Source organism: Punica granatum, chromosome 8 (genome assembly GCF_007655135.1).
Source record: "Punica granatum isolate Tunisia-2019 chromosome 8, ASM765513v2, whole genome shotgun sequence".
Classification (NCBI taxonomy): Eukaryota; Viridiplantae; Streptophyta; class Magnoliopsida; order Myrtales; family Lythraceae; genus Punica; species Punica granatum.
The window spans coordinates 19526370-19542268 of NC_045134.1; the positions used below are offsets into that span (position 1 = coordinate 19526370).

At 40.2% G+C, this 15899-nt stretch overlaps 3 protein-coding genes across 3 annotated transcripts; all 3 read left to right on the forward strand.

The window, feature by feature from the left end:
* Positions 1 to 692: 692 nt before the first annotated feature.
* LOC116188817 lies at positions 693 to 3447 on the forward strand. The gene is made up of 4 exons (XM_031518286.1): positions 693 to 827; positions 906 to 1070; positions 2413 to 2740; positions 2845 to 3447. The coding sequence occupies exons 3-4, from the start codon at positions 2426 to 2428 to the stop codon at positions 3445 to 3447; spliced, it is 918 nt and encodes a 305-aa protein (XP_031374146.1). The 5' UTR covers positions 693 to 827; positions 906 to 1070; positions 2413 to 2425.
* Positions 3448 to 3738: 291 nt separating this feature from the next.
* On the forward strand, positions 3739 to 5921 carry LOC116188818 (protein ALP1-like). The gene is made up of 4 exons (XM_031518287.1): positions 3739 to 4239; positions 4328 to 4553; positions 4649 to 4718; positions 5696 to 5921. Exons 1-4 carry the CDS (start codon positions 3739 to 3741, stop codon positions 5919 to 5921), a joined length of 1023 nt encoding a protein of 340 aa, XP_031374147.1.
* A 6217-nt stretch (positions 5922 to 12138) lies between these two features.
* Positions 12139 to 14283, forward strand: LOC116216072 (protein LIFEGUARD 2-like). Its single transcript, XM_031551992.1, has 4 exons — positions 12139 to 12664; positions 13096 to 13209; positions 13556 to 13713; positions 13808 to 14283. Exons 1-4 carry the CDS (start codon positions 12154 to 12156, stop codon positions 14012 to 14014), a joined length of 990 nt encoding a protein of 329 aa, XP_031407852.1. The 5' UTR covers positions 12139 to 12153; the 3' UTR covers positions 14015 to 14283.
* Positions 14284 to 15899: the final 1616 nt, after the last annotated feature.

The window sequence follows — 15899 nt, forward strand, 5'->3', positions numbered from 1 at the left end:
ACTAGTAAGAAAGGCACACATTACCAATGTGGGTAGATTCAAGAGATTTTGCGCTTATTCTCTTTAAACAATATTTCAGGTTCGGGTTTTATGAATGGTGGAAATCCATGTTATGAGATATTTACTCTTTTATGAGTTTGGGATTTTGTATACTAGAATACACATAGATGAGATTAATTAACCAATAAAAGAAAAAGAAAAGAAAAGTGGGTGGATCAATAAAATTCAACAATTCTTTTTTTTTTTTGGCAATTGAAGGATTCATTAAAGCAACATGAATAGTTTTGATGATACAATCAGTTACAGTACAGGGATAACATGTCCCTCCCACATCCAAATTAACAACTGAGACATAAAAGTATGAGCCACATCTAAAACCACTAAAGACTCATGTTGATCTCTTCCCATCTTTGCGAGGACATGGGCACATGAGTTGGCCTCTTAACAGATATGCAAACAATGAACTTCATCCAGCTAATTGTAAAGTTTCCTACTGTCATTTATGATAGGTTGAAGGAATAAATTAGACACGTCATTACCCTAAACCCAATCAGAGATCAGCTGAGCATCTAATTGTACACACAATTTTCGAACGCTACAAGAGACAACCATATACGGGGCGTTTGTTTTCGGAGTTAAAGTTACGATTTTGTGATTGTGATTGTGATTGTAGAAGAAGACAAAAAAAAATTAGACCGTTTGTGGGGTCCACCACTGTCAAGCTCGTGGCCTTGCCCCCACCACACCCCAGTCCGTGCAACATTCATTTCATTGCTTTGACTGAGAAGGAGAGGCCCCTACCACCGTTCTTCTGCTCTTCAGACACGGTACTACCTCCCCAACTTTCTTCCTTCTCTGATCTGCATCCGTGAAGCTTTAATCGTTGAATCTGTCGGTTTTTCCAGCACGGTCCCCATCCTCTACGAACGCGTGAAGGATTAGTCTCCCCTGCAGAATTCGGTCGTCTGTGAAGATCAGTGGACAGGCGTCGAACGCGTCGGGCCCCTACCAGTAAGCTTTACGGTATAAGAGCGTCTTCGTCCGAAGCTAATTCCATATCGAAGGGAAAGGTACTTTCTTCCACCAATTTCAAATTACATTCAGTGATTTTCCCCAATTTTTATGCCGGGATGAGGATAGGTCTGCGGGCGAGTTGTTTGACGAAATTGCTGATGATTTTTGGTCGATTTCTGAAACATTGCTTTCTGTGGACATCTGTGGGGTTGATTTTGTTATTGCATTTGGTCAATTTGTCTATTCCGGCGATATTGGATTGGAATTTTGATCTGTTATGATGTTTTGTTTTGCTGAAACCTACGTTTGCCGCTTGTTTGTTTCCCCTGGTTACAGGCAGCACACATGCTCGATGAAATGTCTGTGACGGGCTTACTAGAAATAGCATGAATTCCGAAATCTGCTTCTGCTTTCGGTCTCTGCTGTTCATCCAAAGTAACAGAAAGCATTATCAAAGCTTGAATTTTCTGTGTTATTATGCTTGAATGACTGGCAATTAAATGCCATTAATTTCATAAACCGTCGTTGTTCTTCTTGAATTTGCTCTGTGCTTGTTATGTTTGTTTAGATTACACTTTTGATCTGTCAGAATTAGTTTACAGAAGCTTAGGTTGCACAAAAGGGGTACATTGGAGTCTGTTGGAGAGAAGTAACTAGTCCTGACTGAGCTTTACTTTTCTGATTTGTTGCTTCCAGAGGTGCGGTTTAGGTTTCTCGATAACAAATATTTGTCATCGCAATAATGTCAATGTAGCAGATTTGTATGCATGAAGGACAATATTACTGTGATATTGTCCTCATAGTATGTATCTTGTCAGATGAACTTTCTGTACTTTTGCATACTGATCTATAGCATGGGTTGATGAACTTTCTGTCAGATGAACTTTGTGTCAGAGGAACTTTCTGTAGTTTTATTGAATGTGTTGTTGCTCTTGCTGATGATTCGTTATTGCTATGGTAAAGAATGGAGCTATTTCTGTCAATTTTTCAGGGAAAATAGATCGGTTTGATTGCTCTGGTCTGTAGTTTTATTGACTGAAATAATATGATGTGTATGTTCATAAGCTATTATGTATTTGATTATTAGTTGATCATGCGATATAGAGTCTGTTTGTTTGCTTTACGCATTGTGAAATTTTCCAGTGAGGGAAAAAATGTGGATTTAGCATTTCTTTATGATAAGCCAATAACTTTTGTTTATGTGCTAACTTTAGGTAGGGAAACAACTTGGTTATGTACGTCGAATTTGGACATATTCTCTGCTTTTTGCATTGAAGATGTTGGCTTGCTTGCATATTTATATGTCTGTTTTGGTGCTGCATTTTCAACAAGTGCACACAAACATTGTTGTTTCTCACATTTTTTATTGTATCACCGTTGTATAAGTTGTTGTTTTAGTTGTTTCAAAGACATGGCACCCAAGGGTGAAGGCGTACTTGAGTGGACTGAAGCGCTGGAGAATGCTTTCATTACCATCTTGCTCGAGAAGTTCACAAGGACGCATACAACATATTGGAAAGCCAGGGACTGGGAACAAATGAATAAGGAGCTGGAAGAGCAATTCCCAGGCACCATTCTGGACGCCAACAAGTTGAGGCAGAAACTACGCAGACTGAGGATCCAATACACGCAGTTCACCGAGCTGATTGGGCACACTGGAGTCGGCTGGGATGAGACAACCAATACCGTAAAAGCGAATGCTGATGTCTGGGACAAGTTTATTAAGGTATAGTAACACTAACCTTTACTTCTGATACTTTTTTCAGTTTGTAATTTTCCACATACAGTAGTTCATATTTTTATATTTCTTTCTTTTTTTAAAACATGCAGAAGAACAGCAGCTTCAAGACTTTTCAGAACAAAGGTTGCAAGCATTACACATCATTAAAAGAGTTGTTCAGGTCTAAGACAGCAACAGGTGCATTACGAATTTCATCGACCGACCCACCAAAGAGCCCAGAAACATATGCACGCATGGAAGAGGAGTTCCTAGCAGCAGCGTCAAGCCGTGGGAAAGAACCGATCAATCTTGACGAGGGATCCGGCGATAGTGATGACCCCGTTAATGAGGTTACCGAACCAGTTGTTACTGGGTCCCGTCGTCGTGTGCGCAAAAGGAGTTCGACCACCGGGTCGCGGTTGCAGGAGTGCCTGGACATGTTGAAGTGCAATCTCAGCAATAGGGACAAGGACATACATTGTACCCCTCCTGAAACGAAGAAAAGCAAATCCGTGACGAGCCCCGACAAACCAGCAAAGGGCAGCATCGAGGAGGCGATGGATGTGCTGAATAAAATGCGTCCATCCATGTCCATAAAAGAGTATCTCGTGGCTAGTGATCGTCTTTCAAGGGAGGAGCACACACGGCGTATGTTCATGTGCCTTCTCGATGATACAAGGTTGCCATGGGTTTGTAGCCTGCTTGACCCTTGAACGGCCACGGTCCATCGTCTACTACGATAGATCTTTATAACTAAGAGTTTATTTGTTATGTCATTTACTAGACCTTTGTTTTATATTTGTTGCGTGTGCTATGTTGTTGATTGAACTATGTGTTTGTTTTATGTGACTCTTCTGACATGCAGTTACGATGTTTGTGCATTGCACTTGCATTTGTTTAACATGTCACGCCTAATTCCTTTGACCATCTCATTTCAATTCTATGCTTTGGTAATCTGCCATCTTGTTTGTCGATATAGTTCGCCAAGCTAAAGGGAACACACAATGTCAAGACACGGGAATTCACGACGAAATGATAACCAATCAAGAGATGCCCAACTTATGGGAATTTATCTGGCGCTGGAGATTGCGGCGGCTGAAGAAAGTGTCCCGCGCAACATTCCTTGTCGAACCTCACGTCTACAAGGCAGATATTACATAGAGGAAGTTCTTGGCAATGACACAAGGTGTTACGAGAATTTCAGGATGAACCCTCACGTATTTCATAATCTGTGCGATACGCTAAGAGCAAATTGTGGAATCAGAAATAGCAGGAATGGTCTGACCGTCGAGGAGATGGTCGGCATGTTCTTAATGGTAGTTGCACATAGTACGCGCTTGGTCGTGGTTGCCGAACGATTTCAGCATTCTACGGAGACGGTGTCACGAGTCATCAAGGTAATAGCTCATGGAATTCATTCGTTGTCACCAACGTATATAAGACGGAGGAACGTTGATGTACAACCGGAAATTCAGAGTTGCCGAAAATGGTACCCATTCTTTCAGGTATGTGTCGTACATGTGATAAATTTAAATACCACTAATTTTTGTTTGCTGTATAATGTAATTCGTATTCTTTTCATTATTATTGTAGAATTGCATTGGAGCAATCGATGGGACACATGTGTCTGCTTGTGTTCCATCATCGGTGAGAGGCGCGTATCGCGATCGGAATAATGAGATTACGCAAAATGTACTCGCCGCTTGTTCGCATGACATGATGTTCACTTATGTCGTCACTGGATGGGAGGGTTCTGCTCATGACTCTCGAATTCTGTCCGATGCCGCTACATTGGAATTATTTCCTGCACCATATGGCGGTAAGTTCGTCATGCTCATATCGTATGTTCCCTTCTCAATCGCGTATATATTTTCATAAATACATTATATATTAGATCTATATTTCTGCTTGCAGAACAATATTATGTAGTCGATGCGGGATTCCCTAATATTCCGGGTTATCTGGCTCCTTATAAAGGCCAAAGGTATCACCGCAGTGATTATAATGACGACACCCCACCTACGACGGAGAAAGAGTTATTCAACCAACGTCACGCATCCGTTCGTAATGTTATCGAACGGTGTTTTGGGGTGCTGAAGAACAGATTTGCAATACTGCGGACAATGTCAAATTACGGCCCGCTTCGGCAAGGACAAATTACTCTTGCATGCTTCGTGTTGCACAATTTCATTCGGCTAAATAATTATCACGATAGATTATTCGAAGAGTATGGCAATGCATGGGAATATTACGATGAATTCCGAAATCCTCCGCATCTAACTGGGGATCGGGTTGATGTAGACATGAGAAGCAGGGAAATGGATGCATTACGTAATCGTATTGCAAATGCAATATGGAATGCGGAAACAAGAGGAAACCGGTAATATTGGAATGAATGTAAGGTATAGATAATTAATTGTAATGGGATTGTATGTTTAATAATATATGGGGCCCACCAGTTTGACTTTTGAAATGTGTGTTTTGTTGTGTAGTGTATTGAGTTAAAGTTAAAGTTAAAATTTTAAACCACGACTCTGAAAACAAACGGAGCAATAAAGTCCCTGTTTAAGCACACTAAGTTCGGCAATGGGAGTGGAAGTGTGACCAAGGTTCATTATGAAACCTTTCATCCAATTGTCTTCTCTAAAAGAGAATTAGCAAAAATAATCTCAAGATATGAAATTTGGCTCAAATGACCCTCAACCCATTTTTTACATCAAATTGAACCATGACAGTTAAAATTTACATCAGAGATGACCTTCCGTCCACGTTCCGTGAAAAATCAGACGGAATCGTCTAACGTGGCTTATAATATTGTTTCTTTGTTGCTTTCCCTCTTTGCCCTTTATATTTAACAGATGTCATGGTATTAAAAGAGCCAAAATCCCTAATCCCCAAATTGAAGAGCCAAAATCCCTAACCTCCAAATTAAATTGCTGAACAACGGCTACAATGGTGAAGACAGAATGTAGTGAATGCAATAGAGGTACTTGTTGCAAAGAAGATCGACCGCATAAGCATACTGAAGATGTCAATTCAAATTGTTGTGGCTCGAGCATGGCGAATGGATGAAAGAGACGGCATTGGCATACTAAAAATGAAGATTCAAGTTGATATGGCTCGAGTATGGCAAATGGAAGGAAAAGAGAATGGATTTGTGATTGTGGGCGACAGGTTTCCATTCTGACATCGAAGACTTCCAAGAATTTTGGGAGGAAGTTCCTTCGGTGCCAATTTTTTCAGATGATTTCCGAATACACAAATTTGTTAGCATCACAATATTGAGAAATCAATATAAGTTACTGATGTTTGTGATTCTTAATTTTTTGATGGATTTGATCGATGAAGAACAAGTTAATCACTTGTTATTTCAAGTGGTTGGATGAGGTCTCTAATATGGCAATGCATGGCAATCAGAATGCAAAGGAGACAGAGGCTACTCATACTGATAAAAAAGCTACTGAAATAGCAGGTTGCCAAGCTAAAGAGAAAGAATTTGATGTATTGAGATAGAGTGAAGAGGCTGGAGCTTGTTTGCATTGTATTGGTCATTTTATTGGCATTTGTGTTTATTAAAGATGGTATGAAGAAGTAGGGATTTCTTTATTGTATATGACAAGTTAGTAGTTGTATTTATCGAAAATGTGTTTATGTATTCAATGATGTTTTAGTATGTAATTGTGCAATGTAAGAAAACTATTGGCAATGAAGAATTGGCAGTGTATTTTGTTCAATCTTCTTCACTGATTCTTCTTCACTAATTGAGTTTCATTAGATTTATATAACTTACTAAATAAGCAAAATAAGATAGCAAATATTCATTAATTAAAGAACATAAATTGATTGAGATTGCACAGTTAGCAATTTCCCAGAAGAACATGTACGTGATCTTCATAGACATAACATACCCCAAATCCCTCATATTTGGATTTAGTATCTGTTATACAAAAGAATACCCCCACACCTAAATGAATCACTTCCACAAGTAACTTGTACCATTCCCAACATATAACCCATCATGACAAACCCAAACCCATTTACAAAAAGAAACCTTTTACAATCAACAAAAAGCCTTTACAAAAAGAAATACTTTCCAAAAAATATACAAAATGAGCATCACATACAATCATTTACTATGATGGAGGCAACTGGTCCTGGATCATCTTGAAAAGAGCACCAAATCTCTAAGCAGTCCCAAGGTTGGCAGCTTGCAAGGTTTATGGTGACATTACATGTTATCCCAAACCAGTTATGGTAGTACTTGGCTGGTTAATTGTCACAGCTTGACTCATTGCAACATCCCTCTTTTGCAAACAGTCGAAGTTTTACCATTAAGCCAAGACAACCTTGGTCATCTACTACTACTTGTATTATGGAACATCAATATAAGTGTATATGTATACTTGTACTGATGGACCTGCCATTGCAGTTGCCATGACTAAACTTGGGGCATTGTCTCTCTCCATTGGCACCTATTGCACGGTTAGCAATCACAAGCATGCCAACTAAACTGAAATTCAAAGTTTCTTAAATATATACCTGTCTTGGAATGTTTGACACTTGAGTTGGCATGACTGGACCTGAGGGTAGCATCATTGAAGCTGATGGTGGAGTCATTGGACCTGATGGTGGCATGTCTAGACCTGATGCATTCCTCGCCTGCATTTGCACCTATTCCATATTCAGCAATCACAATCTCTTAGAACAAATGAATTTAGTTAAAGAACTTGTACATGTGCAAGAAAATTTGTCATATGATAAGGCAATAATGGTCCTGGTGTCAATAGTGGGGCAAAGTGTTGAGACACAAGAATTTCCTCTGCTTGAACTGCATTAGATCCACTATTTGCCCCACCTTCAATATTTACAGTACTAGGCCCCAGTTGTTCTGTCCTTGATGCATTTGTTTCCTTTCTCTTCTGGTTAGCTGCACTAAGAGCCTTGCATGACATCCTATTATGACTATTTTGTCCACAGTTTAAACAAGTAACAGTGGCGAGGCTTCTTTTAAGCTTGTATGGATCTTTTCTTTCCTCTAGGGCCTTTCTCTTTTGCTTTTTGGGACACCCTGGTTACCTCTTCAGCTTTGGGGGTAGGACAGGGTCCATACTTGATTTAGTCCAATACTCCTTCCTAGGTGTAGGTTTGATGAAGGGGACATAAATATTATGTTGTGTGGCCCTTGTATATCATGGATGCACAAAATTTTCTATTGCTTGGTTAGTGTAGAAAATGCAAGTAATAACTTACATGCAAGGAATCCTTGTGATATCTCATTCCCTGCAAGAACATGTACGCATTTCCATATCAACTACTTACTTAGATCTAGGTGGACATGTTACCTCAAATTTTAACATACAAGCATCCCCTTACCACTGTGGTGCCCAAGTAAAAGATTTCTGTCTATTATGATCCAACTTTGACTGAACTTTGGGGCATAATGGACCCGACTAGTTTGCTACTACATTTGTAGTCCTTGCCAACTTCTTCATTATATACATTCTTACTCTTTCAGTGATGGTGATGATGGGCTTGCTCCTAACCTTCAATATCTGACCATTGAATTGCTCAGGCATGTTGTTTGTCACCGATGAGTTCTTTGTATGGACATCAAAAGCTGATATGCTCCATCTTTCAACCGGTATCTTCTTTAGCCAATGCCATGCACCTTCACTCAGTCCCTGTATGCTGCGTAAATTGTTGCTTAGTTGTTGCTTTAGCAACTGCCCAGAATGCATCCTTCAAAGCCATTTCATTCCAATTCTTGGTCAAATTGGCTCATATGTGCCTAGCACAATACCTGTGTGGTGCTTCTGGGCAAACTGTTGCCAGTGCAGCATCTAGACCTTATAAAGTCAATATTATTTAAATAGCGACTGAAAAATATATAATAAGTTCAATAATTAATTACTTGTGTTATGAGACATACTTTCTACCTATCAGATATAAAGCTATAGCATTCAACTCAGAATCTCCCAAGTCATCCACAAGATTCCTCAAAAATCAAGTCCAATTATCCATATTTTCTACATCCACCACTGCATATGCAAGCATATAGAATGCACTATTATCATCTTGAGGCACAGTAGAAAGAAGTTGTCCCCCGTAAGTGGCCTACAACCAACCAAGAAACTAGTCTTGCGAGCTTCCAAGCACATATTCTCTCAAACTCATGTGTCACAAGTGCAACATTTAGTCCCGCAATTGACCCTGGGTTACTTTTTCGAAGTTCATTGCAGTAATCCCTTAGCCTCCCATATTGGTCCTTCTACGAACCTTCACCTTCACATATCTTATGAGCTTCCCTGATGGCTCTGTATAAAATAGTATCATACACTTTAACTCTGTAGCTGTGCATCATGAAATCATAAGCATTCTAACTATTCATCTCTAGATGGGCCCTTATTTGAGGGACCAACTTATTTGCCACCCACTCAGTTGTAGCCAACTGGTTTTGCACACTTCTACAACATTTGTATTCATCTTTAAATGTTTTCACTTGATAACAGTTGTTCTTCCTGTTTATTGAGCAAACTATCTTCTAATCACACCCTTTATCAGCACACGGAGCCCTCACCTTGCCTTTTTCACTTTTCGTAAATCTTACGACCGTTCCATTGCAAATACGGTAGTCCCTCACGGCATTCTTGAAGACCTTTAATGATGAATACACCATCCCCAGTTATATGATGACGATACCAAACTGATCTCCCTCATTGAACACTGGGTACTGTACGCCCTCTTCTTCATTGCTAGATTCATCACCATTAAGGGACTTTAACTCCTCGGTGTGATAACCATCTGATTCCTCAGGTTTCTCCATCTCAGCCTCTATGTTTTCCTGTACAAACATTCTAGCTCTTTCTTCTGTTGGTTTTTTTTAACCTAGTCTTTGTGTGCTTCTTCTTACGATTTTGCTTTTGCTGCACTTCAAGACCTACAATGGTGTCAACATGCATCGTAGAAGTTCCAGCTTCAGCTTCATCACCATGTATTGTAGAAGTTCTCCATCCTGTAGATGCATTGTTCATCTTATATTCTTCCAGACTAGGCTCAGTTCTTTCAACAAACTCATCATCATCTTCATCCCAATCTTCATCCCCTCTGTCACTGTCATCACCACTGGTTGAGTCATTCCCCTGTTCATCTTCATCCTCTTCATATTGATCAATTACTTGTACAAGTACCTCCCTTGCTTCTGCTTCTCTTGTTTCTGTTGCTTTTCTTTCCCTTGCTTCTCCTTCTCTTGCTTTTCTTTCTCTTACTTCCCTTTTTCTTTCTTCTCTTTCTCTTGCTTCTCTTTCTCTTACTTCCTTTTCTCTTGCTTTTGTTGCTTCTCTTTCTCTGACTTCTCTTTCTCTTGCTTCTTTTTTAACATTTGCCAAGAATTCCATTGCTTCCTTGCCAATAAGTGCCTCAGGAGTTTCTATTGGATGCTTAAAATATATGTGCGCCTCATCATATCCTTTTACAATAGTTATGAGGTTTGTTGAACCATTATCATCTTTTAAATCTTCAAGCCCAAACTCCATCCTCATCCCAGGGATAACATATCAGCAACTGAAAGGTTTGCTCTTATAGTGATCATCTAACACGTTCATGATCACAATTGCAGAAAAGAAATCTGCATCTACATGTTCCATAATGTTTATCTCACCACCAACATAATTCTGTTTGTTTTCATCAAATTGTCCTCCATGATGTAAAATCAGATCCACGTAATGTCATTCCATTCTGAGACCACAAACCAACCAAAAAGGAACCATCACGCACAGATCAAAAAACATATAAAAATTCAAACTTTATCAGATTCTCTACCGCATTAACTATCAAAAAGACAAAAGACAATCAACCTTGGGACCGCATTAAACAATGCATGAAGGAAACAAGTAAGGGGACCACAAAATCGACTGTAGGAGTAGTAAATAACCGTTACCTACCTGAGTCCAACTTTTCAAAACCTCCACGAGGACCGCATATAAAAATTCAAACTTTATCAGATTCTCTACGGCATTAACTATCAAAAAGACAAAAGACAATCAACCTTGGGACCGCATTAAACAATGCATGAAGGAAACAAGTAAAGGGACCACAAAATCGACTGTAGGAGTAGTAAATAACCGTTACCTACCTGAGTCCAACTTTTCAAAACCTCCACGAGGACCACGGCCAGCTTATATCACCAAAGAACACCAAACTCCTTTTCGATCTTCTTGTTCTAAACTCGAAAAGAAAATAAACTTCACTGAACATAGAAATTGATCTGCCCTGGTCATTCTCACTTGAATGTTTGCTCTGAAATCAGAAAATCCCGCCCTACAATCGCTTCATTTCCCGCTTTCGATCTTAAGAAGCTTAACAGAGGTAGATAGACACGTCAGAAAGCCATGTCATATGGAGAAATAATATTATAAGTCACGTCAGACGATTCCGTCTGATTTTTCACGGAACGTGGACGGAAGGTCATCTCTGATGTAAATTTTAACTGCCAGGGTTATGTTTGATGTAAAAAATGGGTCGATGGTCATTTGAGCCAAATTTCATCTCTCGAGGTTATTTTTGCTAATTCTCTCTGGTCTCTAAGTAAACCACCTCCTCCTGCTCTCCCGGGATTGCCTTCCACTGACCCATCCGTGTTCATAGTGTGGAAAACCTTTGGTGGGGTGTTCCATTTGATCATGATATTCTCGGTTGGAATAGGAGTTTTGTCGGTTATAGAACCCCAAAATTCCGTAGTAAGTTCGTTGGTGTGGGAATGAACGCTTACAGAGAGCCCATTGCAAGAAGATCAAATTGTTTCGGTTTTTCCATAGGTTTCAAATGGTAATTGGGAAAATTACTTTCCAGGAAATGCCTAGGGTTGATAAATGGGACGATGAACAATTAAATCTAAGACATTCCATGAATGGAATGGAGAAGGTAGCTCGCTTGGATGAAGGCATATTGGCGCTTTCCGAAAAATCACGAGCTAGAGGACACTCTCTCATAATGTGTTGGATTGTCTGTTCCCGGCAATAACATATGGGGCAACCTGAATCGACCGGTATGCCTGTGGCAGCAAGTTTGGCACGAATTGCCAATATTTCATGACAGCATAACCGGATGAAGTGTTGTATTTTCCGGATAGCTAAAGCATTTATATATCCAAGACCAGTTTCCTGTAGGGGGAGGGAATTGGATCGACCGGTATGCCTATGGCGAATCCAGAAGCATTTCCATAAAATTCAATATTTCAAAAATTCTGTAAAGGCTCAAAATCTACTTTTCTTATTAAAAAAAAATGCGAAGCCCAGGACCCCCTGGTGGGTCGGTAACAACAGCCCATGGAAATTGGAAAATACGCAACCCGGGTCCACCACAACCCATTCATGCACCCGGTTCACGCAGTTGCGGTTTTCCTCCTCCTCGTTCATGACGCGATGGCCCGATCAGCCAGATCATGCCACGTGGCGAATCCGGAAGCCACCGCGCCACATACCTCCGATATTACGCGAAGCATCGAGACCTTTCCCCTCCCTTCGACCCAAAGGAATAAACTTAGCGGAATCAAATCGAAAATCCCTAATCCGATTGAAACGGCAACGTTCCCCTCTCATTCCGATCATCCTCAAGGCCTTCCTTCTCCGATCCCCAAACCCCGCGGTATCGTCGGCCGGCCGACCGATTCCTCTCCTCCGATGTGGAACCAGCCTTTCGGGAAGAACGGCGATGTCGAGTCGGGGGCGAGGCCCCTGTACCCGATGATGCTGGAGAGCCCGGAGCTCCGGTGGGGCTTCATCCGCAAGGTATACTCCATCGTCGCCCTCCAGCTGCTCCTCACCATCGCCGTTGCCGCCGTCGTCGTGACCGTGCGCCCCATCGCCACCTTCTTCGTCACCACCACCGCTGGCTTGGCCCTCTACATCGTCCTCATCATCATCCCCTTCATTAGTACGTTTCTGTTGTTTTTTCTCGAAAGTGCTATTTTCCTTGTTCTCCTGTTGAAAGAAACCGAAAGCGGTTAAAAATCGAGAAATTCTGTTCTTTCTTTTCCGAAATTGGAGTGGAAAATTGTCACTGAGGGGATCATTTTTAATCTTCTTTTGATATTTCGTGCGAAAACCGATTGGTAAAGGGGCATCTGCCGATAATGTAGCAAGTTATGAAGGAAAATCTGGATATTGTAGCTTCAGGTTTTGAATTCTATGAGGAACTATGTTACCATAATAAATCGGAAATGAAACCCTCCATTGGTAATTGTATAGCCGAGCTTGTTCCTGTAGAACAAAACCGAGAAATTCCATATAGGGAAAATCTTTATGGTTCGGTTAATTTGTCTGATTGGATCTTTGGGATGATGGTGTTAATTTGTCTCATTGCAGTATTGTGCCCGTTGTATTACTATCACCAACGGCATCCCGTTAATTACCTTCTCCTGGGGATTTTCACTGTTACTCTCGCTTTCGCCATCGGATTAACTTGTGCTTTTACAAGTGGTAAGTTCTGCATCTTTTAGAATTTTCGTTGAAACATTACAGATGTGTGTAATTTGATTGAATCATTTGACAATTGGGATTGGTAAAAGGAAATTGACCTCTTGATGGTCGATGTAATTTTTCATTGCTTTTCTACAAGAAAATAATGTGAAATCTCTATTACTCAGCAGATGCGGTAGTTTCATCAAGAAAATTGTTAAATTGATCTTTATGCTGGTGTTTGATTTTGCTTTCGTCACCTTAAGATATAGTTTCATGTGTTCTTTTATAGATTTATTAGTCTTGGGTAATGATGTCAAGTGATTGTGCTTAAAGCTCATGGGGAGTGTGTTTTGCTTGGTGACAGGAAAAGTTATCCTGGAAGCAGTTATCTTGACGGCCGCGGTAGTTGTTGGCCTCACTCTCTACACATTCTGGGCTGCGAAAAGAGGACAGGACTTCAATTTCCTTGGACCCTTCTTGTTCGGTGCTCTCATTGTGCTCATGGTGTTTGCATTGATCCAGGTACGTGTGGATGAAATGCTTGATGACCTTGAATCATCTGTTTTAATCAATTTGACTCTTGATCTTACTTTTCATTCTGTCATGGCGAGTGCAGATCCTCTTCCCCCTAGGAAAGATCTCCGTGATGATCTATGGGTGCTTGGCAGCCATCATTTTCTGCGGATACATCGTTTATGACACAGACAACCTCATCAAGCGCTTCACATACGACGAATATATATGGGCTGCTGTGTCATTGTACCTCGATATTGTCAACCTGTTCCTAGCTTTGCTGACTGTCTTCAGGGCTGCTGATAGCTAAGTGGATCTTTCTTTTTCATTTGCGTAATTAGGAAGTGTCGTATCTGTGAACTCCAAAGATACTTGTGATTGGTACATACTACGTAGTGAGTCTCCACAATTGGATGCATTTTGATTGGATAGAGGAGAGGGGTCAGAAGTTCTTTTGTATATTCCTCTAGTTTGGACTTCCATAAGCAATTGTACTATCATTTTGATGGTAATGAATGGATTTTGGGGGTCCAAAGCTTGAACTCTTATTACAGTTTATGATTTATAGTTGTTAAATGATGAGGAATGCGTACAAGTTACAATGAGTCTGCTGCTTGTGGATTGAGTTCGAAGGAGTCGCAGTTTCAGTGTAGATGGAGAGAACTCTGATGAATGAGTTACGTCTTTTGCTTGCTTTCGGAATAGTTTTTGGCTCTTGCAGTCCATTGTCTCAATTGAATCTGCAACGATCCTCATCATTTTAGTTGGTTTATGCTCTTTTCCAGGTTCTTTTCCGCCGACTCACAAGTGAGACGTTTGTTTTGCGTCATTTTCTTTATGTGGTGAGCTTTTTGCTTAGTGAAGTTGAAAACCTCTGCGTTCATTTTTACACCACGTAAGGCCACCTTTCCTTATCGCCAAAGGTGGGATTCTTTTTCTTCCGTTGTTTTCCTTTTTTGTGTAATGGTCAAGTGGTGTCCTGTCAACCAATTGGTACCTCGGCCGCTCCATGATTGTGGGCGTGGGCAGGGCGAGGGTCGCGCTTCGTGTAGAGTCTTTATGAGATACAGATTATATGTTTCTAAGGGGAGCTGGATGTTAAATAGTTTCAGGGGCTAATGATCAACCCTGCTTTCCTTTCATTCTATAATTTTGTCTTATTCTAATTTTATTGCTGATGCGGCAGTCGGACCTGTACAATTATTTGTTACAATTAACGCCGCGTGGGAATAGTTTGTCATCTCAGCGTCAAATGTTTTCAAATAGTAATTTGGGAAATGCATATTTAATAGGAAGGTATTTCTTCGTTGTAGTTATTCATAACAAGTTAACAACACTTATTATTTAGGATATGAAGGAACTGTGTAAAAGGACCCAACATCTGCAGTCAATTTTTTTTTTTGGTAAATGGTGATCTGCAGTCAATTTCAAATCTATGTCAAATTTGTTGCAAGAACATATGTATAATTTGCAAATGTTTGCTATTTATAATAATAGTATAGGGTAAATGCATTAAAAGGCACAATGTTTGCGAGTTAAATATCAATCTTGTCCCTGAGATAGATGACTTGCAGCAAACGAGTCCCTTGCAAGAAATTTACATCAAATTAGTCATCTGTAATATTAAATTCGTCCTCTGTAATATCAAATTTGTGCTCTCTTACATCAAATTGGTTCTTTATCACATCAATTTGGTCTATTATGACATCAATTTAATCATCTGTCACATCAAATCAATCCCTCCGTCGCTCTGTCCGGTCAACCGTTAGCCTTGGATGGAAACAGTGTTTGCAGCTATTTGATCCTACTAACACATTTTCATGCATTTTCTCTTAAAATTAAATTTGTGGGTTTTTAAATTAAAAAATTGCCTTATTTCCTTTTGTCCATTTGTGCATTTGTTTTCTCTCTCTTTACTTCCCTCTCTTAAATTTGTTTCTCGCTCATAACTCCCTCTCTCTCCCACTCTATCTGACTCCCTCCAAAATTGTTCTTCTTCTCTGAGCGAGGCGGGAAATTCTCTTGGAGAGCAACATTGGTTTCGCTTGAGGCAGGAGCCGTGGTTGTCCCAATCATGGACTCAGATTCCAGATTCATCTGTGAGCCAAGGTATTTCTTCTCTCTTAGTATTTGTCACTTTCTCTCAGAAGCTACTGTTTTTGATTGATATTTGAGTGAAGGTTGAGATTTTTTTT